This window comes from Neurospora tetraspora (assembly GCF_033439725.1).
Source record: "Neurospora tetraspora strain CBS 560.94 chromosome Unknown B0H65scaffold_9, whole genome shotgun sequence".
Taxonomy (NCBI): domain Eukaryota; kingdom Fungi; phylum Ascomycota; class Sordariomycetes; order Sordariales; family Sordariaceae; genus Neurospora; species Neurospora tetraspora.
The window spans coordinates 94504-121465 of record NW_026944391.1 but is presented as its reverse complement, the minus strand read 5'-3'; the positions used below and the strand labels follow the sequence as shown (position 1 = coordinate 121465).

The window sequence follows — 26962 nt, the reverse complement described above, 5'->3', positions numbered from 1 at the left end:
AATGAGGTTCCTATATAAAATCGGGGTTATATTAAAACCGTTAATCAATTCTTATAAAACCTTCTAAGCCGTAAGGGTATCCGTTTTAGCGGTATTCCTACTATATTCGGCGGCGATTTTGCTCAAATCTTACCAGTAAAGAAAAAGTGCTCCCGTACGGAAGTAATTTCTCTTTATTTAAAGTACTTTCCTATTTGGGCTAAAGTAAAAATTTAGCGTTTTATAAAGAATATATATATTTAAAGGGTTAACCAACGCACCCGTATTTTCGTAAACTAATAATAATAATTATTTTATAATTTTAACTTTCGTAAATAAATTTAAGCTTTCCTGGAAACGTTCGTTATTAATATAGAATAAAATTTCCTATCCCGGATTTATCCTAATTCCCTTCTTACCATTACCTTTGAAAATAATATTATTTTTATTAAAAGGGTTATCCTTTATAACCGTAACAATTTAATTAGGGCTATAAATACCGAAATCCTATCCCGTATACTAAACGAAAGTGTAATGGGGATAGTACGGCTAATATAAGTACTGGTCGTATAGTTTAATTGAGGTTCTATGAAGAAGGAAAGTTCTGTTTGAGAGGCGGTTCTATCGGAGATACGAGGTTTTGATAGGGGCTACACAAACATAGCCACGGCTCCTTATAACAACTCTAATCGATAATTAAAGCGCTATAGCCCGGGCCTTAGCCCTATAATATTACCCCTCTCTTCCCTCTTCCTACCCCTCTACACGTTCGCTCTTTCTATTTCGACCGATAAAGGTAATAGGTAATAAGTAGTAGCGTATATATATACGTACCTTTAAATTATATATAAAAACCTTTCTTCTGATTTTTTTTTCCTTTTTCTTTCCTTTCCTCTTTTTTTTCTAACCGTCGTTCAACTTATTAAAATAAATATTATTATCCCCTAACTAATTCTTTGCCTACCTTTTTTAATTAAAGTAGATACTTTATTTAATTTCGTCCGAACTATCCCCATCCCTATTTTAGCCGTTTAAGAACGAAGCCTCGTCTTCGCCGTTATTACGCGGCTCTTAGTCCCCTTCTTAGGAGGCCGCTACTTATTATAGGTATATTAAAAACCCCGTCGCTACCCTTAAAAAATTTAAATTTATTAAATTTAAATATTTGCTAGTAAATTTGCCTTATTACTCTTACCTTTAAAAATCGTCGTTAATCTTACTTATTCTTTAAGCGGATTATAACCTCTCCGAAGTCCTGTACATTTCGTATTTAAACATCCTACGCGAATACTATATTAAATTTGGAAACCGGGTATATATAGTTTACTATAATAACGGTAAACGGTGCAATTAGGCTTTATTCCTAATTTAGAAGTTCGTTATAATTTAAGAGGTGGCGACTTCTAATAAAGAAAAAATAAAAGCTTTTGGGTACGTCCGTAAAATTATAATTATTTAATGTTATATTACCAAATTATATAAAAATAACGCTATTTTTTTATAAATTTCTTTTATTTTATTTACTTTAATAAAAGTAAATTTCAATTAATTAAAACTTTTAAATAGGAGTATAGCTACTTCTTTTCGGCCTCTGGTAATATTATTACCATCTTTCCGACCTTTACTGCTCCTATTACTTTGGCCGTTTTTCTGACCCTTACCCTCCCCTTTAGGGATCCTATTGTAATAAAATCGGTAGCCTATTTCGAATCGTTTAAAAAGTAGTTAGAAATTATAAAATTAGGAATAACCGGAAATATAAAATACCGAAGAAAAATTAAAGAAATTTAAAATCAATATTTACTACCTTCTTTTTTCCTTTTTTTATTGCCGTCTCTATTGCTTCGTATATTCTATACTAAAATATTCGATTAGTTTATTATTAATATCGGCTAGGCTATATTTTGCTTTAAAACGGTCTAAGGCTACTATATTAGCAAACTCCTCTAGCGGCTCCTAAAATTATTATGCCTAGCTAATTTAATTAACTAAAATTATTTTGCGACCTCTTTTAGTCATATAGTAAAGGATTTTATTTATAAAGTATTCTTTTTTTCTATTTATTATAATAATTAGCAGTTGAGAATTGGTAATAATTTAGCCTAATAGAGGGTTATTATAAACCCTTTTAAATAGGTCTATATAAAATTTATTAAAGACTTTTGAGGAGAAATCGGAGAATTCTATTAGGAAAGGGTTGAAAATTCGAAATATTATATACTTCGTATAGATTTAATCGAACTTCTTCTTAGGGTACGCTATAGTAAAATTTTTAAAATTTAATTAAATTTTATCCCCTACTTTAAAAATTTTAATTAGTTACTTCTTACGATTAATAAAACGCTTTTACTCTTATACAGCGATTATTATAGTTATTTAATATAAATTTATAATTTGTTATAGTATTGTAACGAAATCTTTAATTTTTATTTACGGGTTCTTAAGATTTACTTCTATTAGGGGAGTTATTAGGGCTATTGGGGATTACGGGTAATAATTATGGGTAGTAAAGAATAGAAATATATTAATAGAAGTATTAATTTAATTATTAATTACTAATTATATTATTAAGTATTAACAATCCTAATCGTTTTGGGCGTAATTGATAAAAATTCTTAAGAAAGTTTATACCTCCTAGTTTATTCTCTCGGGGCTACTATTGGGTTGGGGGTAAAAAGCGGTGTTTAAAAATTGATCGATACCTAGTAAATTGTAGAAATATTTTTAAAATTAGTTAGTTTAATTAGTACCCTTATTACTAACGATAAATTACGGCTACCTATAATATTATACGAAGTATTTAAGGGAAGTTTTTACTATGACTTTTACTTTTATAGAGGGTATTAACTTTAAAATTACCAATTTACTAAATCTATTTTTAATAACGAAGAGGTAAATATAGCTTCTTATAGGGGGGAGATTAATAATGAAATTTATTTAAATATTTTTGAAAAATTAATCTAGGATGGGAAGAGGCTTTAATAACCCTTTTTTTTAATTTTTTTAGTATTTTACTTTGTTATAAGTATTATAATTGGTTAAGAACCGACGGATATAAATATTTATTAGTAATTAATAGAAGTTTTTATTTATAATATAAATAATACTTTCTTTTCTGTGTGACTTAAGAATTTTGAAATTATATATTTTTTAAATAATATAGGTACAGAGAACGTTCTTTTTAATATTTTTTAGGGATATATATAGGGTTATATTTTCGGTAATAGCGGAAGTTCTTAGAATTTAAATACGGCTTCTATAATATAATTTACTGAGTCCGTCAATAGTATATTTGTTGCATTAAACTTTTAAACTTTACGCAGAAGTTGGGAGGGTTTTATCTTTATTAATAACAGTTTAGCGGATAATTTAGTAGACTTCGTTTTTTTAAGAGACTTTTTCGAAGAATTATTATAAATCCAGATTTTTAAATACTTTTACGCCCTCTCCTACTATAATAAAGGAAACGATTATATAAATATAATTCTTAAGAGCGGATTAAGGAATTGATTATATTTCTTTAGCCTTTACGTCCTCTTCGTTAGGGTAGTCTTAGTCCCAATAGGATAGAATATTAAAAATTACAACGAATTTCCCTAGGCAGTAGAAGATTTCGAAATTGAATTGTAAGAGAAATTTAGCTTATTATACTTACCGTTTAGAAAGTTTTTACCTTTCTATAAAATATTTAAAATTACAATAATTAGTAATAATAACGAACTTTTTATAGCTTTTAAATTCTATAAATTATTCCTTTATATACTTAATAATTACAAATATCTCTTTATTATAAATAGGGTAATTATATTTAACAAGGGTAAATTTTTAGGAGTAATAAGTAATTATTATCTTTTATTTATATTTTTTTTAAGTAAGGATACTATTAAAACTATATCCGTAGTAATCTACCTTTAAAAAAAATAGGTAAATTAGGATCCTATTAAGTAGGAATAGGGGCTTTAATAAATAATTCCTTTAATTTTTTAAAAATTATATCGTATTATTCAATCCATTTAAAGGGGACCCTTTTATCTATAAGGGCTATTAGCAGTCTTATCATTAAAAAGAAATTTTTAACGAATATTTAATAATAATTAATAAACTTAAAAAAACTTTATACCCTTTTTTAAAATATAGGTACTTCTTATTTAATAATCGTTTTAATTTTTTCTAAATGCGTTTAAATATTAATATTTACAACGATAATAAAACCTAAACATTTAATATTCTTTACTACGAACTCGTATTTTTTAGGGTCTAAATAAAGCCTAATAATAATTATACGTTTAACGATTTTATATACTTTAATTAAATAATTTACTTTAAAGCCTAATAAGAAATTTAGTATATTATTTATATATATTGAGGTAAAATTATTGAAGTAATTCCCTAGAATATTATTAATATACTATTAAAACGTCACCAATATCCTTAATAGACCAAAAAATATAACTAACTACTCAAATAACTTATATCGAATTCGAAATACCGTTTTCCCTTCTTTTCCTTCGGCTATATAGATTTTATAAAACGTTTATACGATATTTATTTTGGTAAATTATTTTACTTTAGCAATAATTTTAAACATTTTTTTAATTAAGGGTAATAAGTACCAGTTTACTTTAACAATAGTATTAAGAGCTTTATAGTCGTAATAGAACCGAAGATTTCTTCCCGGCTTCCTAATAAAGAGAATTAGCGTAGCGGTAATTCAATTATTAGTACGGATAAAACTTTTATTAAAAAGATTTCTAAAGGTTTTTTTTAATATTAAGAATTCTTTTCGTAATATGTTATAAAGGTAATTATAAAGGAGAGGCAGCTCCTTACCGTTTTCGTCTTTTTTGAGCTCAATTTTATAGTCGATACTTAGGCGGTTAGGATTAACCTTATTAGCCTCCTCTTATTTCTAAACGAATAAATAATTGTATATCTTCATAGGGATTATTTTTCGTAGCTCTTTATTTATTATACTGACTTTGGGTTTAAAGGCCTTTTCGATATCTCGTAAACTTATTACGAATATCGTTAATTCTATAGCTTATTAGCCGCTTTTTTTCTTAATTTTATTTATTGTAGCTACGAATATAGTTATTAAATAGTATATTATTTTTTTAAATTCCTTAGTTTTTGGGGAGAAATTCTTCGGAGAATATCCTAAGTACGGAATTTAATAATTAATTATTATATGCTAAAGTTTATACTTATAAGGAATAGAGTAAGCTTTTATAGTAGTTAATTATAGTTTCTTTAGAATAATAGGGAATTCTAGTTTAGGGATTATATAAATATAAACGATGGACTCATACTTATAGATATTTGCCTTGAAATAAATAATCCCCTTAATTTCTACCCTTTCTATTTTTATTAAGGCTCCTTATATTTTTTTTTTAAGTCTAGGTATAACAGGAATTTTTAGCTTTTTAATAATATTTTTACTAATTGCGGTATAGTATTAATAACTTTTATCGACGAGGGTATAGAAACGATTTTTATTATTAATAGCGATAAGTATTTTAGTAATATTTATTTTTATAGGTCCTAGGAAATTTTTAATTCCTACTTCTTTATTTGATATTTTAGAATGCTCCTTTATTCGACTTTATAAGTGAGTTACTCTTTTTCCGACTCTTTAGAGGAAAAATACTTATTATTGTTTTTCAATATAGGTTTTACTTTAAGTTTAATTTTAGTAAATATAATGCTTATAAAGGGATATTATATTAATTAATCTATATAATTACCGATTATATACCCGTTGGCTCTATAACGGAAATAGAAACCTAAAATATAGCGCTTATTTCTTTCGTCCTAAGAGACTTATTTAATACGTTTAGCGTCTTTATTATTAGGGTTGCCCTTTATTTTAATATAGCCTATTATAATATTATTATTTATATTTTTAGGATATTTAAAGGTAGGGGTAGGGTTGCGCTAGAAAAGGGAGTTTTAGCGATAACTACTATATTTTTTACTATTACCCCCAATATTATAGAAGGCTTTACTAACTTTAAATTTTTGTATAATATTTTTTAATTATTCGATATAAATGTTATAGGTTTCGGGTATATAAATTATAAATAATTAACTATAAAGAGTATTAAATATAGAAAATTTTAATTAGGCTAGTTTAGAATTATTTTCCTAAGTAAAGCTTTTAATTTTCGTAAAGTTTTTTTCGAATGTAGGGAGTTAGTCTAATAAGGATTAATTTTCTCTTTATTATATAGTATATAAATTGGTTAGAGCTAGTCTTTTTTTATTCCTATTATCGAAGATTAATTTAAAGTAGTTAAAGAAATCTTTAGGTTTATAAGTATTATTAATACCGCTACAATACTAGAAGGCTTTTACTTTAATTATTTTATTAGCTGGGAGGGCGTCTAATAATATTAACTAGCCCGATTTATTATTAGTAATAGTTCCTGCCAACTTTTCTTCTTTATATATAAGGTGTAGTTAAATAATATAGAAATTAAATATAGAGGAGGTTCCGTCTTACTTTAACTAGCGGATATTTTTACGCTTAGAATTGCGGTAGGGAACGGCTTTTTATATAGTACCGATTGCGGCGTTCGGGGTAGTAATAGTTATTATAGTAATTATATTAATATTAAAGGGGTTCTATTAATTTTGAGTAGTAGGATATATATTGAACGTTATTTTTATTATTTGGGCGAATACGTTATTAGTAAATAATATCCTAACGAAGTTTTTTTTTTTATACGAGGCGTACGGTTTCGTTCTTTGTAATTTATTCTTATTTTATAGCTACAGCGGCTATAACAGCGAAAAATTCTATAGGAATTCTAATTGCAGCCATTTGGGTAGGTAAACCCTATTACTATTATTGTAGCGTTTATTTATTTTGTTTTATTGGGTCTATTATAATAGAACCTGATATAATAGGGATAGTATAATTAATATAGGTATTAGTCGTATAGTTTAATTAACGTTCTATAAAGAAGGAAAGTTTTATTTAAGAGGCAGCTCTATTGGAGATACGAGGTTTTGATGGGGGCTGTATAAATATAGCTACGGCGCTTTATGATAGCTCTGGTTGATGATTAGAGCGGTATAGCCCAGGCCTTAGCTCTATGACAGAAAGTATTAAATACCTTTCTATAAATACTATTAATTTTCGGCTAAATAAAATTCGGGATTTATAATTCACGCCCGAATTTTTATAAATTTAGGAGATTACGGGACTCCTTCCCGGTAAATTAATTTTAAAGAAAAGTATACTTATTTTATTCTTATATAACTTATACCCCGAGAATGGTATATATAACGGTACTAGGTTAATAGTAATTAAATTAAGTAAAAACGTAATCGAGGCGAAGATTTTAAGCGGTTCCTTTACGGGCTAATTACAGATGATTCTTCGTATTACATTGATTGATATAGAGAATAAATAGGTTTATTAATTAAAATATATATAATTTCCGAAATTATTTTATTTTTTTATAATTATTAATAAGAGTTAAGGATAATTCTTCCGGGTTATTAGCATTAATTTATATAATCTAGTCTTTAATTATAAGTAGTTGTATATAGCTATAAATAAGATTACTATATTAGAAAAAGTCTCCGTATTCTTATATAATATTAAAAGCGAAGAGGATAAGCGTTTACGTAACGTTATAGCCGGAAGCATTAATTTAAAGGTCTCTATATATATTACTTTTACTCTTTTCTTTCCTTACATCTACTTTTACCTTTATATTTTATACTAATATTATACCTAATCTTATACCTAGTTTTATTATTACCTATATATATACTCTTATATTCTTAATCGATTATTCGAATATATTATCATATCTATAGGTTATTATATTATATAAGGGGGTATTAAATTTCGTATTTTAATTAGGGTAGGAACCTCTAATTATAGTACAAATTACTTATTAATACCGAATTTAATACTTTCTATTATAATTTACACACTGAACCTATATAAACTCTATACTTTATACTATAAAAACCCCCTTACTTATCCTTCTCTAGCCTTACAATAGCCTTATAGTTTATAATAAATATAGTAGAAAATTAATCTCCTATAGTATTTAAAGCCGTAATACTTATAATTAGAGTGGGTAGTAATATATAAATATACGCGGGGGTAGTAAGGAAGTATAGGGATACCGGGCCATATTATATATATTATTTATATACTTTACGAAAATATTTTAGGGGGTTATACTATAATAATAATATATATTAATTTTAATTTATAGAGTATAAGTGAGAGTACTATATTTATACTATAAAGTACTATTAGGTAGTAAATTCGGGGTAAATAAGCCTATCCTTGCGGGCTTTCTTTATAGTATTAAGGGATTTAAAGTCCTCCGAAAGTTCCCTTCTAGAACGGCGTATAATATAGCGTACGGAGCCGGGAATATCGCCGTTAACGTTAACGTTGTAAAAGGGGTATATATTATTATTAGTATTATAGTAGTAATTATTATATATATTCTTATAAATATTAGGTAGCGAATAATATACTATAAATATACTACAGTTACTATAAATATTATAATCGATTTCTTTATTAATAATTGTTAATAATCATACTTCTATACGAGTATTATAGGTAGTATCGATTTCCTTAGCCTAAGTATTATTAAAATAATTTTTAAAAATTAGATCGCGCTTCTTCTACATATTTATTAGTATATAAAAAGTAATAAAGTAAAAGTGTAATATAATTTACGGATATACCGGTAGCTATCTTCTTATAATTGCCCGAAATAGAAATATTCCTATATTTAATAATAAATTAATCTAAGAAATTATCGCCGTTAATAGTAAAGCTACTTAATTTAATATTATCTTTAATTAAAGTTTTAACGCATTTGTAAATAGCTTATTAGGTATCGTTAAAGGTTTTAATATCGGTTTATACGATTTATTTAAATTAATCGTCGTCTTTAAACTATTTATTTTCGTCTTCCTTCTTACTTTGTTTCTTTTTACCGCGGTTACGAACTATAATAATGAAGTGGGAATTGAATAAAACTAGTATTAGTATATCGAGAAAAAATAAGCGTGCGTATATGTAAGGTACTTATTTATTTAATCCTTAATGCGCGCGCGCTTAATTACCAGGGTAAGGGTAACAAACGGGGGTGGAACGGGGGCAGAAGGATTAGGAGGGTAGTAGTTGCGGTAAGAAAGGGAAGGTTTCGAAAGCGGGTCAGAAATTTTTGCTAAATTCGTTTGTATGAGGGGTAGGTGTACGGACTCTTTGCACGGACCACCCCAGAATCCAGCTCTGTACGGGCCACAACCCTGGATCCAGCCTTATACCCTCACGGAAGGGTCGAGGACAGCTTGCTGGCCTCCCCGAACACTAGTGAGGGTGAGTGGCTGCTTATACCATGCAGTTGGTTCTGTTCATTAAGAAGGTAGCTAGACGATTTAACGACAGATGTATGTACTCCAAGCATAATTGAAATTGTAGAATGCCTCAAAAACATACCAAGTAAAGATTGTTCTCAAGAGTCAAGATGGTGTTCGTTCATTCTTCCAATCGGGAAAAGAACGTCATTAGACGAGCGGGACCCAGAGGATGCATACCGTGCGAATGATTTGCGAGTTTATTTAGCGGGTACATGCCGCCCATCACTCCATAATCAGCCTCTGATCCGGCGGGTTATCTGGGCGTCAACTCCCATCTTCTTGTGATCATCGCTCTTTGTCCTACCTTGACTGCTGGGGGCAATTGAATTTCAGCCTTATATATGGCTCCCAAGGCCGTAAGACTTGGAATCCTCATTTTGGTGTCCATTGATGCCAGCATGTTTCTTCACGAAGGAAGGATGTTGAAGCTTATGGTGGACAGGCTCCGTTGTTGCTGGCTAGTCGCTGCTGCCCCCTGGCGGCACTGCCTCTTTCGGCCATGGTGTGGTGGATCCTGTGTGGCTGCCACCTTGGTGTTCCACTTTCCTTGTGGGGAGAGGGTGGAAGAGCCTTGGCGCCCAAAGCCAGAAAGGCACCTCACCCACCACCCTCGAGTACACAGTATCAGCGACGATAAGGTGCATTGAACGGTGAAGTGGAAGTTGGCTACGCAGGCACTGGCAGGCCGGAAGCTTCCCGTCATGGAACCTCAACACCTAGCAGTGCTACCTGTAAGCGGCTGACCGTCCGCTGCCGCTGGAGCCGTGGAGTGGTGTGCTGGGGTTGGAACTTGTTGAATGCTTAGGTTTCTTTCCTTGCCAACTGCTATGCCTGTTCCTTCCAGGCCCATTTGCTTCGTTCCAACATCGAGATTTGAACTTCTTTCATATTCTTTCCGTCAGCGGGCATCTGATGGACCGACTCTGGGCCTCACCGTCTTCCTGCACCCGACCAGAGCGATTTCCACTGGATTCCAGCTCAGCGCCCCACAGTGGCGCATCGTTTGGGCACACCTTTAGCAGTCAAGTGCTCTCACTAGAGCAATCGCTACCACTACCACGACAGTCGCGACAAGCACCAGATCAATTACAACGACATCTACAGCCCTTGCGACGACGTCAAAGAAGCAGCCAAGACATTCGATCGCAACTACAACTGCAACTGCATCCACGACAGCAGCACCAACTACACGATCAACATCGGCGGCGGGGACGGCGGGGACGGGAAGAACGACAAGGACCAGGGCGAGGACAAGGACCAAGGCGGGAAAGAAAAGCGAAACACGAGGTTGCGCGACGGTGCTGCTTCTACGATTCCCAAGGACTCCGATATTCCTCAATATGTACAGCATGTAGACAATCGCCGCTGCACTGCTGTCTGTCATCTTCAACCATGCCGGTGGTTTATCCCTTCGACCTTCGGTTTGCGCCATCCGCAGCTCTTGCACCAGATCGAACATTGGAATTGGAGGATGGAAGCGTTCAAGTTCCGGGTCTTTGTCCAGGTTCCGCTGTCTGTGCCCACATGCCAGCGGGCTGCTGCGTCGACTGCGCGGACATGACATCTCAGAAAATGATCCCCTCAGGCGCCTCATCATCTCGGACGGGACGCACGGACAAGGACGGCCCAAGGTCAAGCGCACGCATAGCCCCTGGCTCACATAGCCGCCTGCTGCTGCGGTTATCTGGCAGGTTGAAATGCCTCTTTCTCTTGGCTTTGCAGTTGCTCTGGGTACAATCCGCTACGGCGGTTCTGATCCCGTGGGTCAATTGCCTGGACAAGTCCTACCAAATGGACAAGCCGACACGTCTACAATGGGTGCCTCTCTTTGTCGATGCCTCGTTCGATGATCAGGACGACAGACACACGCTAAAGCTGACCATGTGGGGGAATGTGACGGGCGTGGCTTCTTCTGGAAACATCACGCTTCCCCCGCCCGGCAGTCCGGACTGGAACGACACATCCAAACAAGATGGCAAGATTGTCGGCGTGCCAGAACCGTTCTCGGCCAATCCAAAGGTCACCACTCTTTTTACGAATATCAACGTTCTCACGTATTCTGAGGCTACGGAACGCACCGACTTTTGCAACCAATCTTTGAGGAACGCACACTGTCCTTTGGGTCCTGTCTGGGAGGTTAACAGGTAGGTTCAATCTCGCCCGTTCCTCATGACTGAAGGACTCGACACTTGGCCTTTCAAGAGTTATTGGCTGACTATGATCTCAGCACGAATCGGGAGCATCTTCCCTATGTGACCTACACCAAAGACTTCTATTCATCCTATGCTTTCAGCTCCTTTGCCTCCAAGTTTTCCATCGTTTACGGAGATTCTGGAAACACCCAGATTGGCTGTCTCACGGCTACCGTGACGCCTGACCTAGGAAATCTGGGTTGGATGCTCAAGTTCCTGCCCCTAATAGTCCTGGTCTTCGTCGGAGTTGCCACCATCTTCGCCGCCATTTTTAGTCCGTGGGGCACCAGCGATGTTTTCCACTGGACATCCAACTACGGCCGTGACCCCGACCTGCTGCGTTTGGTTACGCCAGGGTTTGGAGATTGCCTTCAGTACATACAATTCGTCGTGCTAACCGGCGGCCTAACCCTCAATTATCCGGGCTTTTACCAACCGATCGTCAGCCAGGGCTCATGGTCGGCACTAATGTTTAATCAGAGCTTTGTGAGCGACAGCCCTGGGTGGATAAGCCTGCGAGATGGCATCTATTTTACCGAGGGCAAGTACGGACTTGAACGACTTGCTCACTTGGTGGGAGTGGGGGAGGTCGAAGACATCTGGGCCGGGATGATGGTGTGGCTAATGGTCATCATCGGAGCCGTTTTTGTCCTTACCCAGGGAGCCTTCTTGGTCAAGTGGCTGTATCGTTCCGTTAGGCAGGTTCCCGAGGAAGATCTCCGACACAAGAACCTCCCATTTACTCTGGGCAACGTGGTCAGACTTGTCTTGAACTACTTCCTGCTACCCATCGTTGCTCTCTCGACCTTTCAACTGGTGGTAGCAACCCACTCGCCAGCTTACACAGTCGCACTGGCAGTTGTCACTTTGGTCCTCATCATTGGCTTTGCCGCATGGCTGCTTCACCTTATTGCTACCTCGAGGCCAAGGGCGTTTCTCTTCGATGACCTCCCTACGGTGCTTCTTTATGGGCCCCTTTACAACACTTACTCCGATGAGGCGGCGGCCTTCGCACTTATACCAGTTTTCCTGAGCTTTCTTCGAGGCATTGCCATCGGAGCTGTCCAGCCTGCTGGAGTAGCTCAGGTGGTCCTCCTCGCCATCTGCGAGGTCATTCAGATACTGACCTTGCATGCCTTTCGCCCTTTCCACTCTCCAACCTCGATGAACGCCTACCACACCCTCTTCAGTGGGCTCCGTCTCGTCAGTATACTCATGATGGTGGCCTTTGTACCGTCGCTAGAGGTTGAAGAAGGGCCAAAGGGCTGGGTCGGCTACGCAATCCTTGTCGTCCATGCCGGCGTTCTCGTTCTAGGATTCTTCCTGAACGCAGTCCAAACCATTGTCGAAGTTGTAGCGCGGCTGTTGGGGGCTGGTGGAGATGATGTTCGAGGGCAATCGAGGGGTGGACTATCCAAGATCTTTGGCATGCGACAGTTGTCACGCCGTATGCCCAGGCGTGCGGGTGGCCCCATCAGACACAGTCAACTCTCTAGCGCGGCGATGCTCGACACGGACGAGACATTCAAAACCGGTTATGTTATGAACGGAGGCCACATACGGAGCGAGTCGGCAGGGAGCATGGGGCTCATGACGAAGCATCGCCGTCATAGCTCGTCTGGGCTTGAGGACGTCAGCCTCAACACGGCCGTTCGAAATCTTGACCATGGATCGTTCACGCCGACCACACCTGGAGAGGCTAGTACGTTCTCGTTTGCGGCTTCTGCCCAACCTCAAGGACGATCTCCTAGCGCATTCGGCATGCCGACTGTCGACCCCTACTTTAGACCACCTCGAAGGCGCACAACCAACGAAAGCGCGTACTCTCCCGATGCCAAACCAGGTGGTTCGTGGACTAGCGCCGACTGGTCACAGAAACGCCTAAGCCAGTCAGGAGTACCGCTCAACGACACCGCGGAATTTGATCCTCAAATGTCGAGAAGTGCCAACCCTGGTCCTTATATGATCGCGTATCCGCCAAGGACCGATTACACCACTCGCGAAGTTGATTACTATTACGGTCTCAGAGGGGAAAGGCTCAACTCGGACGCGCCTAGCCGCAAGCTCGGAACCGGACCGGCCGACCCAACCGGGCCAATGGCTTCGGCGGCTGGGTGGCTTCGGAACATTCTCGGTAGAAGCAGCAAGGAAAAGGGCAAGGGCTTTGAAGTAGTGAGGAGTGCGCGTATGCCACCAGCAATGCGTACCGGAGCGGTCGACTACGAGGATGAATCGCCGCCCGAAGGAATACCAGTGGCGATGGGAGTTATCCGTAATGGGCCGATTGAATCCGACGAAGAGGATAATGTGCGACAGGCCAATGCAGACCGGGACACAGCAGCTCGTACAGCAGCAGAAGCGGTGCCTCTTAGGGCAGCAGAGGGTACCAACGATGATGTGCGAGACGACACGGAAACATACCACGACTCGGAAGGTTTGCCAACTGAGCCGGACCTCGCGACAGTTAGCCAGTCTAGTAGGGCTCAGACAGTTACCCGCCGCGGTAATCGGACTTCGAACGAGGACAACGGCCCGTCTCCGCTTCTTTCGCCGCCGCGGAGAAGCTCCAAACGCAATTCTTACCACCACACACGCAACGGCTCCGTTAGCAACACACCTCCCGCCCAGCCAGTTCTAGAATCCGGTCCTCAACAACAAAACAGGCCCGCCTCGTCACTGGCGGTGTCTGCACGCCTTCCCTTCGAACGCACCAATTCGCAAAAGAGACTGTCCAGCTCCTCGATTGGTGTAAGCGAGGATCTGAGTTCCGCTGACGCTTATGGAGGATCCAGAACGGGATCAGGGTTGAATGAAAGCTACGGATTCGTGAACCAGGGGAACGTAAATAGGGTCGAGCAGGGTCACGAGCCTGATCTGTTAGGCAGTGTGGCGGAGGTTGGGATAATTGGCCGTGACAATTCTCGGGGGAGCAGTCAAACGGGAAACACATCAAGGTACTCAGGGCTATGAAATGAAAGAAAAGAGTGGGGAGCTAGCTCGGCTATAATGTGTTCCATTTTGTTCACTTTTCCTTTTGATTTTATGTTGCCTTTTTCGCTCCCAGTTTAGATGGATATCGAAAAACGGTTATATAACTTTATGGTTTTGAGAGTTTAGCGATGGCGTACACAAGCGACTACAAAAATTGCTATGTTTTGGAGAATCCACGATGCCTTTTGCTTCTGTCCGACGAGTTGGCTTTGGTTTTGTGCATTGCGATATATGCCTTTTCACCCATAATTTGTGGTCACTCAGTCTTCTTGATCCTTGCGTATACTCACCACACTCGACTTTGTGGACCTTTTTGACTTGGCTTTCAATCAACGTCTTCAACAACATTTTGCAATTTCGTCATTCGTGTTGACCGTTTATAGATTTGGGACGTTGCTAATCATGATGCATACGTACAGACCAAGACAGAATCTCATGGCTCCTTAATTTCATTCATGACTTCGTTGATATCATAACTGCAAAGGAAAAGGTACCGGCCTCATTAAAGGTACCACTTTCGCGCTCCTCGTCACTCCGTTCGTTACTTTCCACTCAAGTGTCCGTCACCGATTTGCTCAAAACCGATAGGGGTAAGCGCCTCCCGAGAGCGCAGAATCAGAGAAGAGCCGACACCGTCGCCACCACAACGGCAGCGACAAGAATGCCGCTAAAGCCTCTGCGCGAGGACGCCCTGTTAGGAGCACCCGTGCCAAAGTAGAAGCCGCTGGCGGTCGTGGCGGTCATCGAGCACATGTTATTCTCTAGACCGTGGCAAGCCACGCTCGACAAGCTGCTGCCTGTAAAGAAGAAAGAGAGAACCAGTTAGCGGGATGCCCCTCAAAAAAAACCCGTTCAAGGACCAGCAGGGCAGCTAAGACTTACAGATGCTGGAAGCACTCGCAGGCCCAACCGTGGTCCCGACATTAACGCCCACGGTCGTCCCTGCGCCGCCGGGCACCACAATGGTGACGCCGTACTGGCCGCCTAGCCCGTCCAGCTTGTCGCTGCAGGCAACGTAGTTGGCGCTGCATTGGCTGACGGCCGAAGAGCATTGCTCGGCGTCCGGGAAGTACGTGGCGACATAGGGGAAAGAGAAATACGGGTTGACGACGAAGGAGACCGGCGCGGTTGGGCTGGGGGCGGCGAAGCCGGCCGGGGCGGTGCCGGTGCAGACGGCGCTGTGGTGCAGGTGTTAGTGAGTTTTCTTTTCTATGATATGAGGTGTGAGGTTTTCATCACCACCCAACTCTTTGATACAATACGCAGGCAAGAATGCTTGTGTACCGTAGGGATGAGTTGAGTTGGGGGTCAGTATGACAATATGTTGATGTTGTTGTTTACATACTTTACAGGACAGCAAGCCGGTTGGTTGCTCTGATCAAGGGCGCAGGTGTAGCCGTACTGGCAACATACGTCGCTGAAAGCAGCTCCTACTCCTGAGCAGCTGAAGAAGTTGGAGATGCATCCCTGCCGTTTTTCGAGTCCTGTGCTGCCACTGCCGTCGTTGTTGCTGAGTGCCCTCGCTGTTTCAACGGGCAGGAAGGGCTGTTGAGCGTGGACGACGGGCGACTGTGATAACGAGAAGACCAGGAAGGACAGCACAAAGGCTTGCCATGTCCCGAAATGATTACCCATGATGCAGTGGTAAATCTGTATGATCGGAAGTTGAACCAAATAAAGTCGGTAAGAGGGATGTGGCTAGAAATGGTTCGATAAGACCTGAGTGAGCTTGAGATGAGCGTGCTATCAGCCCCGTCCGGTCTCTGAGGCTCTTTCTCGATGAGGCTTCCGGATGAAGTCGGTCAGCAGCAGCAGCAGCTCAGACCAGCCACAGAAGTTATGAGTGAAGAGTGAATGAGTTTCCAGAGCATCCAGGTGGGAAGCCTATATGCAAAACCGAGATGCAACCCTGCGCATCCAGGGAACCCGGGAGGCTGGAAATCGTGGTTGGTACGGCGTGATAGGACTTGGCGAGCCCACCATCGCGGCGGGCTGACAGGGTGCTGGCACATCTCAGCTACGAGCAAGCGCTTGTTGGTGCCCGCGAGACTGGCCGGTGTTCCCGTCTCCCGTCACTGAAAACCTTCTAGAGAAGGTGCTTCTGAGTAAAGGGTCTACAGTCCAATACTGGTTTGTTTGTTAGCTCGAGACTTCGGGTATAAGGTTTGGGATAGCCCGGGATAGATTTCGTCCAAAATACTACACGTGTACGAGTACCCCAGCTAACAAACAAACCAGTATTAGATTGTAGGACTGTATTGACCAATGATGTGTCTTCAATACAGGCTATACGGTTGTCGTGTAAGCTAACCGATTGAAGCAAGCAAGGATTGCGCAAAGAAATGATTCAAGGATGGGAATATGAGATTGAGTGTACACTGTCAGCCCTAAAAGCCCATCAGGTGTTGAATAATAACATCTTCTTTCTCGAAAGGCATTGTCTGGTGTGTGTAAGGGTACCTAGAATTGTTGATCTAGGCGATAGCCTCACAGCTACCATCTCTCCACCGCTTGTGTAACATTCAGTGATGTCATTTGTTGGCCGAATCAGCACTCAACACTCAGCACCGCTGCCACAGCAACCACCACACACAGTACGGGGGTAGCCCAGCGGGTGTGTAAAATACATACGATCCATACGATCCATACTCTGCCTGTCGCCCATGCTAATTAGCAAAAGGTTTCGAAAGGTTTGCAGCAGAGACCAAAATGAGTTCAAGATCCCTTTGTCTATGATCCTTGTCTCTTTTCAGCTGGAACCCCACCGTCGGCATTCTCATATGAAGCTATGATGCTTGCTGTTCTTCTCCGTGGGGCTCGATGGCACGTCGACTACTTCAACTCCTAGCAACTGAGATGGCGGGTACACGGGGTTCAGTCATTTCAGTATCCGGGCGATAACACACAATCAACGTGCCCATGACCGTTGAACCGGGGCTGTTTCTGAACGGGCCGTGACTCTTGTCTGGACGTTCCCGAATCCCCTCCGCTATGCTCCCCGCAAATGTCCGAGAATGGCGCGGAGCCGCAAGAGAGCTGTTGGCTCCGGCGGCCTTTCGCCCGGCTTGACTTCCTCTAGTTGTTTTACCTCCTTCTTCGCTTCCTCCACCAGCGCGCCCAGGTCTCCCCAAACCTCGTCGTGATAGCCGGTCAACACGCGAGACCACTGATCGATCCATGTCTCCCAGCCCTCACTCACGTCGTCCGTGCCCAGCAGATCCCTCGTACTTGACGCCGTTGGAAACCCGAGCAAGGAGGGCGGGATGAAGTTGAGCGCGTGATCCCACGCAATAGGCGAGGGGCTGGTGCTGAGATCGTCTTGATTTCCGAATAAAGCCTTGCGCAAGCTAGCCATGTCGTCTGGCGATATCGTATCCTCCTCCGGGCCCGCGAGCTCTGAGTCCAGATCCAGATGGCCTGAGAGCAAGGCTACCACTTCCTGGCCATCGCGGGCTTCCTGTTCGGCGACAGTGGATGCCGGAAGAGAAGGAGTCCATTGGTTGTTTATTGTTGGTACTGTTGAGCTCGGAACATTGCTTCTCATATGCCACGTCCCTTGCAATCCGTCTGTTCCTTCGGGCGCCGAAAGAGGCTCGGTGGTGTCGAGAAAGGCGGCGAATTCGGCCTCTTGCATCGCAACATGTTCTTGTGTTTGAGCTGACCTGATGGCCTCGGCGCCATGAGAGGCAGAGTGAAGCTGGGCAGAACTCTCACCCACGCGCTCGAGACTTTCCGTGGCCCTTGGCGCTGCCGCCGCCGTTCGTGAGCCTTCTCCCTTCTCGCCGTTGCCTAGCCCTGAAACTGCGCCGGCCATGTTCTCTTTTGAGAACAAAGCTGAAGGTAGTGATGTTGCTGACTTGGCGATGCGGGCAAGCAGGTCGTCCCCGCCCCCGGTCTGCCCATTGTGGCCGACATCCTCCGACGTCCCAACATCCTTTCCTTTGCCCTTGGCCTTCTCAGGTATTGACCCTTTGCTCTCCATCTCTTGTTCATAAAACGGATTGGTGGTTGTATATATCCAGTGATACGTTGAGATGGTTAGATGGATGCGCTAATGGAAGAATTGAGAAAAAAGAGCCGTACCAACGAGATGATGATAAGAATGAGAAAAGGAAAAGAAATCAAGAATCAGCAACGTGCTGCCCAATGGAGGCCCTGTGACCTGTCTGGCCCGGGCCGGGGCCATGATGCGGACGGTGGGAGGGTGGGTATCAAGCAACTTATATAGTCTAGTCCCGGCTCCCGGGGCCTAGGTTTCTTGCAATGTTGCGGATCCCCCGAATTACACGTGCTTTTTGGATGATTCATGCAACATGTGCGTTTTGACATTTGCCGTGCGGCTACAGCAGCGACTGGAAATTTTAGACTCCTCGGATTGAATGACATCTATCTTGAAACAGATATACCAGATCTGCCACATTTTGCTGTCCGGTTGCGAACTTGACAGTCGGGCATGTCTCCGTTAAGCCCGGTCCCGAGATAATTGACAGCTGCGAACAAAAGACGGAAGCTGAAAGAGCTGCTGCACTTAGGCAATGAACAAAGAACGACAGGACCACAGGGCAACACATGCCATTGGCACGATAACCCCATGATGCCGTCAAGGGACGGAGAGACACACTTTGCTATGTTGATCCATAACATATCTCTACAAGTTCAATAGCTAATCAGATGGTGCAAAGAGACCATGCCTTTCCAGTGTTGATGTAGTGTAGAGGTTGTAGTATATCTCGTAGTTGTAGTCGCCGCCCGGGATGGAATGGACCCCGCAATTGCTCACTGGCGGAAGCTGTTGGAAGAAGTGGAAATGAACCTACGGGCGGACATAGAGGCTGTGCGTTGAAAACGCAGTGTCAGTCCCCACTTTTGAATTGAGCCGGCAGATACACACACATCGTAAATCCGTCGATACGTGACAATAGTAAAATCTTCAAACGCCCATATTATCACCAATCTTGAGGGTATTTACAATCCGATTACTACTATATACTCGCATAGATCCTTCTAATCGATTAAAGTTAATATTAAAAGGTCCCAATCAATAGGCCAGTTTATACCATATACGCTTCATACTAGGCACCGCCGCGCCCGCCTTAATTATACCTCTTAAACACTCCCTTTTTAACGATAGGGATAAACCCCGACGATCGAAGCGGCTTTCAATACCTAATGCCCGTATAGCTCGTATAAACGCTGGTTTAAAAGACGGAAATGGAGATAATAAAAGGACTCCTACTTGAGCAGCGTATACTATAAACGGTATAATTACTACAAAACTAACCCAACTAGCTAAATCTAATCTACGCATTATTATTCGAAACTCTATATTAAATAGCGGTAATACTTCGAAACTGAAGAAGGCTAATACTATTAACAAATAATATACAATCTCTATTACAATTCCCGCTGCCTCCTCAAATAATTTAAAAATTATATTCAAACTTCTAATTTCCTCCCTATCGACCGCTCCCCCAACTACTTCGACTACTCTTCCTCCAACTACCTCGACCGCTCCTTCTTCAACTCCTTCGACCTTTCGAATTCCCTTAACCTTTTGAATTCCTATTATTACTTCGTCCTTTCGAATTCCCGCCCCCCTTTAAAATTATAATTAAATTCCTAAATTACTATATCGTCGAATTAAAAAGTAATAACTTCCTTACTACAAAACCCTAGCTGATAATAAAAATAAAGACTATTTATTACCGATGGTAAATAATAGTTGAAAATTATACGAAGAATATATATATTCGCTATAGAAGTTATAAAGCGAAGTCGAAATTAACGAGCGAATTAATACTATACTTCCTACTCCCCATTCTCGTCAGTAATTAGCTTAAAAATCCTGTACTATAATAATATTTCGAAGGCCGCCCCTAATCTCCGACTTTCTATATATTTTATTTATATATAACGGACTATAGGTAGCGGATACCTATTTTAATAATCTCCTTATATAGTCCAGCAAATTACTTACTTTCGTTTCAACTAACCGTATTCGAATTGAGAAAAATAATAGCGGTAGTATCAATATAAAGGATTATAATAATTTTAGTATCGAATTCGTAATTAAAGTACGGAAAGTAAAGGGCAACCTTATAAACACAACTTACAACGAATATAATTTCTTCGGTATAAACCCTAATATTATTATACAATATATAAATTAATCGGTTAATATATAAGAGAAGAATAAAAAAGGTACTACGCTTTATTAAAATTATATTATCCCAAAAAGAAGTAATTATAAAAATTTAATTACGCTATTTAAGTATTATAATATTTCGAAGGTAATACACAATTTTCTTTAATAACCCGTTAAACGATATTTTATTATAATCACCGCTTATATCTATATTATTAGGGGACTCCCGCGGCCAAATACTACCTCTATCTTTAGTACGCCTACCCTATCTCGAATTACCTCTTTTATAGAGTGGTTAATTAGTTACAATATTTCCCAATTCCAATTATAGTCCTAGTTCCAATTATGGTCCCAATTCGTCAACTCCTACCATTAATTATTTATACCTATTACCGCGCCCGCCGCTACGTCCGTTAATACTTCTAAATAATTTAAAATAGCTAGCTCTAATCAAAAATTAATAATTAACTTAATACTATACGAATTCAAAAACCGCTGCGAAATTAAGCGCGAAGCCTAAAAGAAGGGTAGAGAATCATTTAATTTACTATACAATAAATTAGTCAAGACGTAGGGATATAAAGCTAAGCGCAAATATAAGAATTACTATAAAGAGTAAAAATAGTATTAGTATTATATTATACCTAATTAAAAGTATTACTTCCCCTTAATAATAAAGGATTTCGTTAATTAAATTCGCACTATTATTAGTAAATAAGCTACTATTAATATCACAGGGCTAGCCTATAGTATGGTTGCACTGTACTAACTACACATATACTATACCAGAGCTGGTGCTATAGCCTAGAGCCATATACGCACGCACTAGTCATATATTCTAATTATATATAATCTCACGTACGCGCGCACAAATTAGCCTACCTAAGCTCTCGCCTATATAGCCAATCCTCTATACACACTTCCCTTTCTCTCCTTCGTATAATAACGTATATCTTACCCTACCCTTAATAATACTCTTTCGCCCCGTAATAATTTATTATACCTAACTATTACGCTGCGCGCACTTATTTAAGGGAAGAGTAATTATAATTAATTAATTTCAATCGTTACGACGTTATTAATTTAATATTATTGATTCGAAGTTAAAACTCGTTTCTATACGATTAAAACCCCGCGTTACAATCCCAACCTCGAATTAAATAAACTACTAAACCGAATATCGCTATTAAACGGCTCGTACTCTCTTTTCCCTTTTACTTACTTAGCGTATTAATTTAATAATTAATATTTAGTAATATCGTTTTATATACTCCCCTAATAACTGATAACTTTCTTATTATTACCGCAATCAGCGCCTTCGCTATTCTAAATCCAGCTAATTAAAAATATTATTCTAATATTATTTAAACATTCAAATCTTTTAATAATTAAACAATTTAAATCGATATCGCTACTAAATATACATTTAATTTTATTTAATTCCTCGTCTTTTAAATAATTTTAGGTCCCTTAATTGCTTTCTCTATAATAATATTGTCGCCGTTCGTATTTAAATATAAGAAGTATAAAAAGAATTCGAAATATCTGAAGCTAAATTCGCTACCGCCCTATATAATATTAAACGTTGTAATAATAATATTACTATAATCTAAATTTAAACCCTCCTCTACGTATAGGAAATAGTTAAGAATTATAATAAGGTTATTAATAACTTCCATAATAATTACGCTGACGAATTCAAAACTATCTATAATATTTATTCTAATATCGTTAATTCCCTTAATAACAATATTATTATATAAAATAAAAATTCGCCGACTTTCGTACTAATTCTAAAAAAGCGTATAAGAAGCAACGTAATAAATATTTAAAATATATTAATAACCTTTATTAATATTTTATCGCCGCCTCTAAAATAAAACCCGTCCCCGAGCCCGAAGCTGCTATCCCGCCCCTACCTCCTAAAAATCCTAATAATAACGAAGACCCTAAAATAATAACTTCTAATAACAATAACGGCTATAGGTCGGTAATGTATATTATTATATCTTCCGCTTTCAATAGTAAAAGTACTTCTATTAAGCGTACTACTAAATATTATACTTAGCGTCTCCGTATTAAATCAATTTAAATTAATAAATTAAAGATCTTTATTACGGAACGTATTAAATTTTCGTTAATTGCCCGTTCTATTGAAGGCTCTCCCTTCAAAATTATCGAAATCGAATCTAATAAAATCCTTACTAACGAGCCCGCAAAATAGAATATAACCCTCGAACTATTTAACGAACTTAATAAAAAATATAATAATAGTAATATTATAATATATTCTTATTACGAATTAAAAGAATTAAAAATAATTAAAATAATAAAATAATAAAATTTTAAGGAGAAATTTACCTTCTTTATCGATCGTTATAGTTTCAATGATAATATAAAGATTTATTACCTTCGTTAAAAGATTAACGAATATATTCGTATTACTTTCGCTTATTAGAATAATTAGCCCGCTAATAATAAATACGAAGAATAGTTTACTAAAAGTCTGCAATTTAATTAAGAACCTAAAAAATAAGGATTAGTATAAGAAGAACGCTAACCCCTTTTATAAAATTAATACCGCTACCGGTGCCGGTATTAACGCCTCTACCCCCGAAGCTAATATTAATTAAAGCAGTAACGTTATAGACTTCAACGCTATATCCGCTTCCGATATCTAACTCTTTCATATAATTAATAATAAAATTTTCAAATTCTATATAAAGAACAGAATATATACTGTAACGGGTCTGCAAGAGTAAGGCACAGCGAGCAGTCGTGTAAGGTTGAAATGCTATATTTGATAAGGAAAGAAAGAGAGGAAAGATTGCACTAGAAGGGTATAGTCGAAAGAAGGTTTTGTATAATTAGTACTAAGATCGTATAGGTTAGGTAAGTATGTAGGTCTAATTAATTAAAAGGTTTATATCTTTATTGATAAGGTAGGGATTCTATTAATAAGGTAGGATACGGTTTAGTAATAATTAAATTTAACCTTTAGGCTTTAGCCCTATAATACTACCCCCTTACTCCCCCTTAGGAAGTTCGGTCTACCCTTCTAAAGAGTGTAGTCTACTGTATAAAGTATTGAGTAGCTAATTATATGAAGATAACGAAATTTATTAATGACCGTTCCTAACTAAATGCTTATTTGAATAGGGAAGAAATTAATAGTATTAAGAAAAGTATTTATATTGAGCCCCTAAATAAACGTTGTACGATTACTTGCTTAAAAATTATTTGGGTTAGTGATGTTTACGGTTGAGTATTACCTTTATAGAGTTGCGCTAAAGGCTTTGGTATTAAGATTAAATTAGGGGATATTTTTAGACCTTGCTTATTAGGGAATTTCTTTTGCCGTGTTATATTAACGATTTGTAATAGAGGTAATTAGATTAAGGCTATTACTTAGTGTTTCGTATCGCTTTACTTCCTTTGTTAGTAAGGGCTTTACCCTTATTGCTATAAAGGTAATTTAGTAATTTTTGTACCTACGAAATGTAACGTTTGTTGCCTTCTTACGGTTGCGTTTTGTAGTAAATACTATTAATAGTGTGGTTGGGCGGCGAAGGATATTGTATAGTAGTTTTATTATTTATTTAATTAATAAATAATATATTTAGTAAATTATAAAGGTCTCTCCTTTTGGATATGTAATACTCCTTTACTCTTAGTATTATTAGGGCTGCCTTTAATAGGGTATTGTTTAGTTTAAGAGTTTTTCTTCTTGGTTGTTGCCGTTATAACCGTTTGGGCCCTTAATTGGGTTGAGATGGATTGATTTTATTTTTGCGAAATTGGTATTGCTTTTTGGATTAAGGTTACCGCCGCTATTATTTTTTTTCTTTTATTTTTTCTATATCTTAGTCGGTTCCGAGGAATTCGAGGAGCGATTAGTTTTTATTACCGAAGCGTTGATTAGGGTGTTGGGTTACTTTTATTATTAATTGTAATATATTTTAGAGATGAGGAAGTAGAGGTTAAAAGAAAAGTGTTATTATTAAAGTATTTGATAGCGGGCGAAAGGTAGGCGATAAGTTTGTATTGTAGAAGGCGAGTTTATTTACGTGGAGGTTTGAATGTTCGAAATTTTAAGGAGAATTGGTGCTATTATTAAGAAGGATAAGAGTTTGGGTAGTAGTAGTTAAAATTAAGATAAATTATAAACGAATAGGGTAAATTGAGTAAGAAGAATATTATTAGGGATTGTAAGAGCGGTAGAGATTCTTTTAGCGTACTGGCGAAAGGGAGGTGATACGAGAGACGTAGAGGAAGGGGTATTATTATTAAGGGAAATGAGAGTAGTATAAAGAGGGAGATTTTTTGGGCGTATTCGCGAAAAAATAGTAAATATAATAGAGTATTAAAAAAGAGGGTTAAATATAATATAATAGGTTTGTAAGAATAAAGTATAGTAAGTAGTTGTGTAAGGTTGAAATGCTATATTTAATAAGGAAAGAAAGAGAGGAAAGATTGTGCTAAAAGGGTATAATCGAAAGAAGGTTTTGTATAATTAGTGTTAAGACCGTACGGGCTAGGCAAGTATATAAGTCTAGCCAATTAGAAGGCTCGCATCCCTATTAATAAGGTAGGGACCCTATTAATAAGGTAGGATACGGCTTGGCAATAGCTAAGCTTAACCCCTAAGCTCTAGCCCCATAACATATACTTACTATAGTAAAAAGGGTCACTTCTTAGCCGAATACTATTTTCGTATTAATTTAAAAAGGAAATTAAACTTTCTAACCGTAATAAAAATAAGAATAAAAATAGAAATAGCAATAATAATAATAATAATAATAGTAGCGGTAATAACGGTAATTAATAACTTACTTAAAGTTAATACGGCTATAATTACTAATGTCCCTACAATGGCGGTAGCTATTAAATTAATATTATAAGTACCGCTCCTCCTATAAATATACTAATAAGTACTTTAACTCCCAGTACCCCTAACCCCGGCGGCTATTACCACCCGGTCTCCGTTTACTAACCCAATTTTATTGACCCTATTATAGGCAACGAAAATAATTCTATTTATAACTAAGAAAATATATAACCTCCTAACTAAATTACGCTTGGAATTATTAATTTATAGGATAAAGAAGAAAATAAGGGCCTATCCTTATATAATTAAATATTATAAAAATAAATAAATCTTTAATAAATGACCGTTATAAATACCCTAATTTATTAAATCTTTCTATTTACTTATCTTATAGACCGTATAAATTATACTATTCCGCCCTCGTTAACAACGGTTATACTACTCTTAATTTTATCGACTATCGTTTTATTTATCGTTACCAACTCCTTTATTTTAAACTAGTAACCCCCAAATTCCTTTATTTCACTGACGGCTATACTAAAAGTAATATTACCCACTTCTTAAAATTAATAATATAAGTAGGCGTTTATTACGAAATTATCGACTTATTTATTTATAATTTAATAAAGGATAATTCTATTATCTTAAGCCACCCTTAATTAATTTACTATATTCCTAATATCGATTAGCCTAATAATTCCCTTCGTTTTAATTCCGCCTACGAATACCGTAGCTACTTCCTTTACGGAATTCTAATTTACTTTCGTTACACTCCGTTAATTAAACGATACGCCCTTTCAATACCCCCGAAAATAGCTAGTACGCGCCCTATATATAAAAAGCCTTCTTATAAGGAAATTCCTAACGAAAAGGAACTAAAACTATTATAATTAGAGTCCGCGCGCGATCTCTCTATTTCTATAATTATAAAGAAGGCCGCTTGTTAATAGTTTAACCGCTTTAAGAATCGAATCGCTAACTAATTAAAAATTTTACTTATCGGTAAAACCCCTAACGGCCCAGGCTAAATATTTATATTTGCCGCCTTGCTCCCGACCGGATTTTATATATTTTTAATACTTTACCGGATAATTAGAAAGGTTTGTACCGGTAATATTAACTACCAGATGCTAATTAGGTTTTATAATATCCCTAAGGGTCCTATTAACCCTAATGATATTAAAGAATTATCCGCTTTAAATTTTAATTAATTAACTAAAAAGTACAAATTATAAATTATCCGAACAATACGAATTAATATAGAGGAAAATATTAAAAGAATAGTTAAAGAAGATAAAATAAAGGAGGAAGGAGGAGCCTTAGACCTTAATAATATTAATAACGAATTAATAAAAAATATAATAAAGGGAATATTAGGAAGAAGAGGTTAAAAGTATAAATAATTCTTTAAGAATTATT

The 26962-nt window shown here is 37.9% G+C and overlaps 3 protein-coding genes across 3 annotated transcripts; 1 reads left to right on the top strand and 2 right to left on the bottom strand.

Annotated features, from left to right (window-relative positions):
- Positions 1-10426: 10426 nt before the first annotated feature.
- On the top strand, positions 10427-14549 carry B0H65DRAFT_436245 (uncharacterized protein; the record flags this gene model as incomplete). Its single annotated transcript, XM_062825236.1, has 3 exons — positions 10427-10685; positions 10736-11531; positions 11615-14549. Coding segments are annotated over 3 exons (3990 nt in total), but the record flags the coding sequence as incomplete, so codon positions are not given.
- A 502-nt stretch (positions 14550-15051) lies between these two features.
- Positions 15052-16314, bottom strand: B0H65DRAFT_329780 (uncharacterized protein). The gene is made up of 3 exons (XM_062823497.1): positions 15916-16314; positions 15453-15748; positions 15052-15367 (listed from the first exon to the last, which is right to left on the bottom strand). Exons 1-3 carry the CDS (start codon positions 16203-16205, stop codon positions 15186-15188), a joined length of 768 nt encoding a protein of 255 aa, XP_062676895.1. The 5' UTR covers positions 16206-16314; the 3' UTR covers positions 15052-15185.
- A 1010-nt stretch (positions 16315-17324) lies between these two features.
- B0H65DRAFT_329808 (uncharacterized protein) lies at positions 17325-18893 on the bottom strand. The gene has a single exon (XM_062823498.1). It carries the CDS (start codon positions 18550-18552, stop codon positions 17560-17562), a length of 993 nt encoding a protein of 330 aa, XP_062676894.1. The 5' UTR covers positions 18553-18893; the 3' UTR covers positions 17325-17559.
- Positions 18894-26962: the final 8069 nt, after the last annotated feature.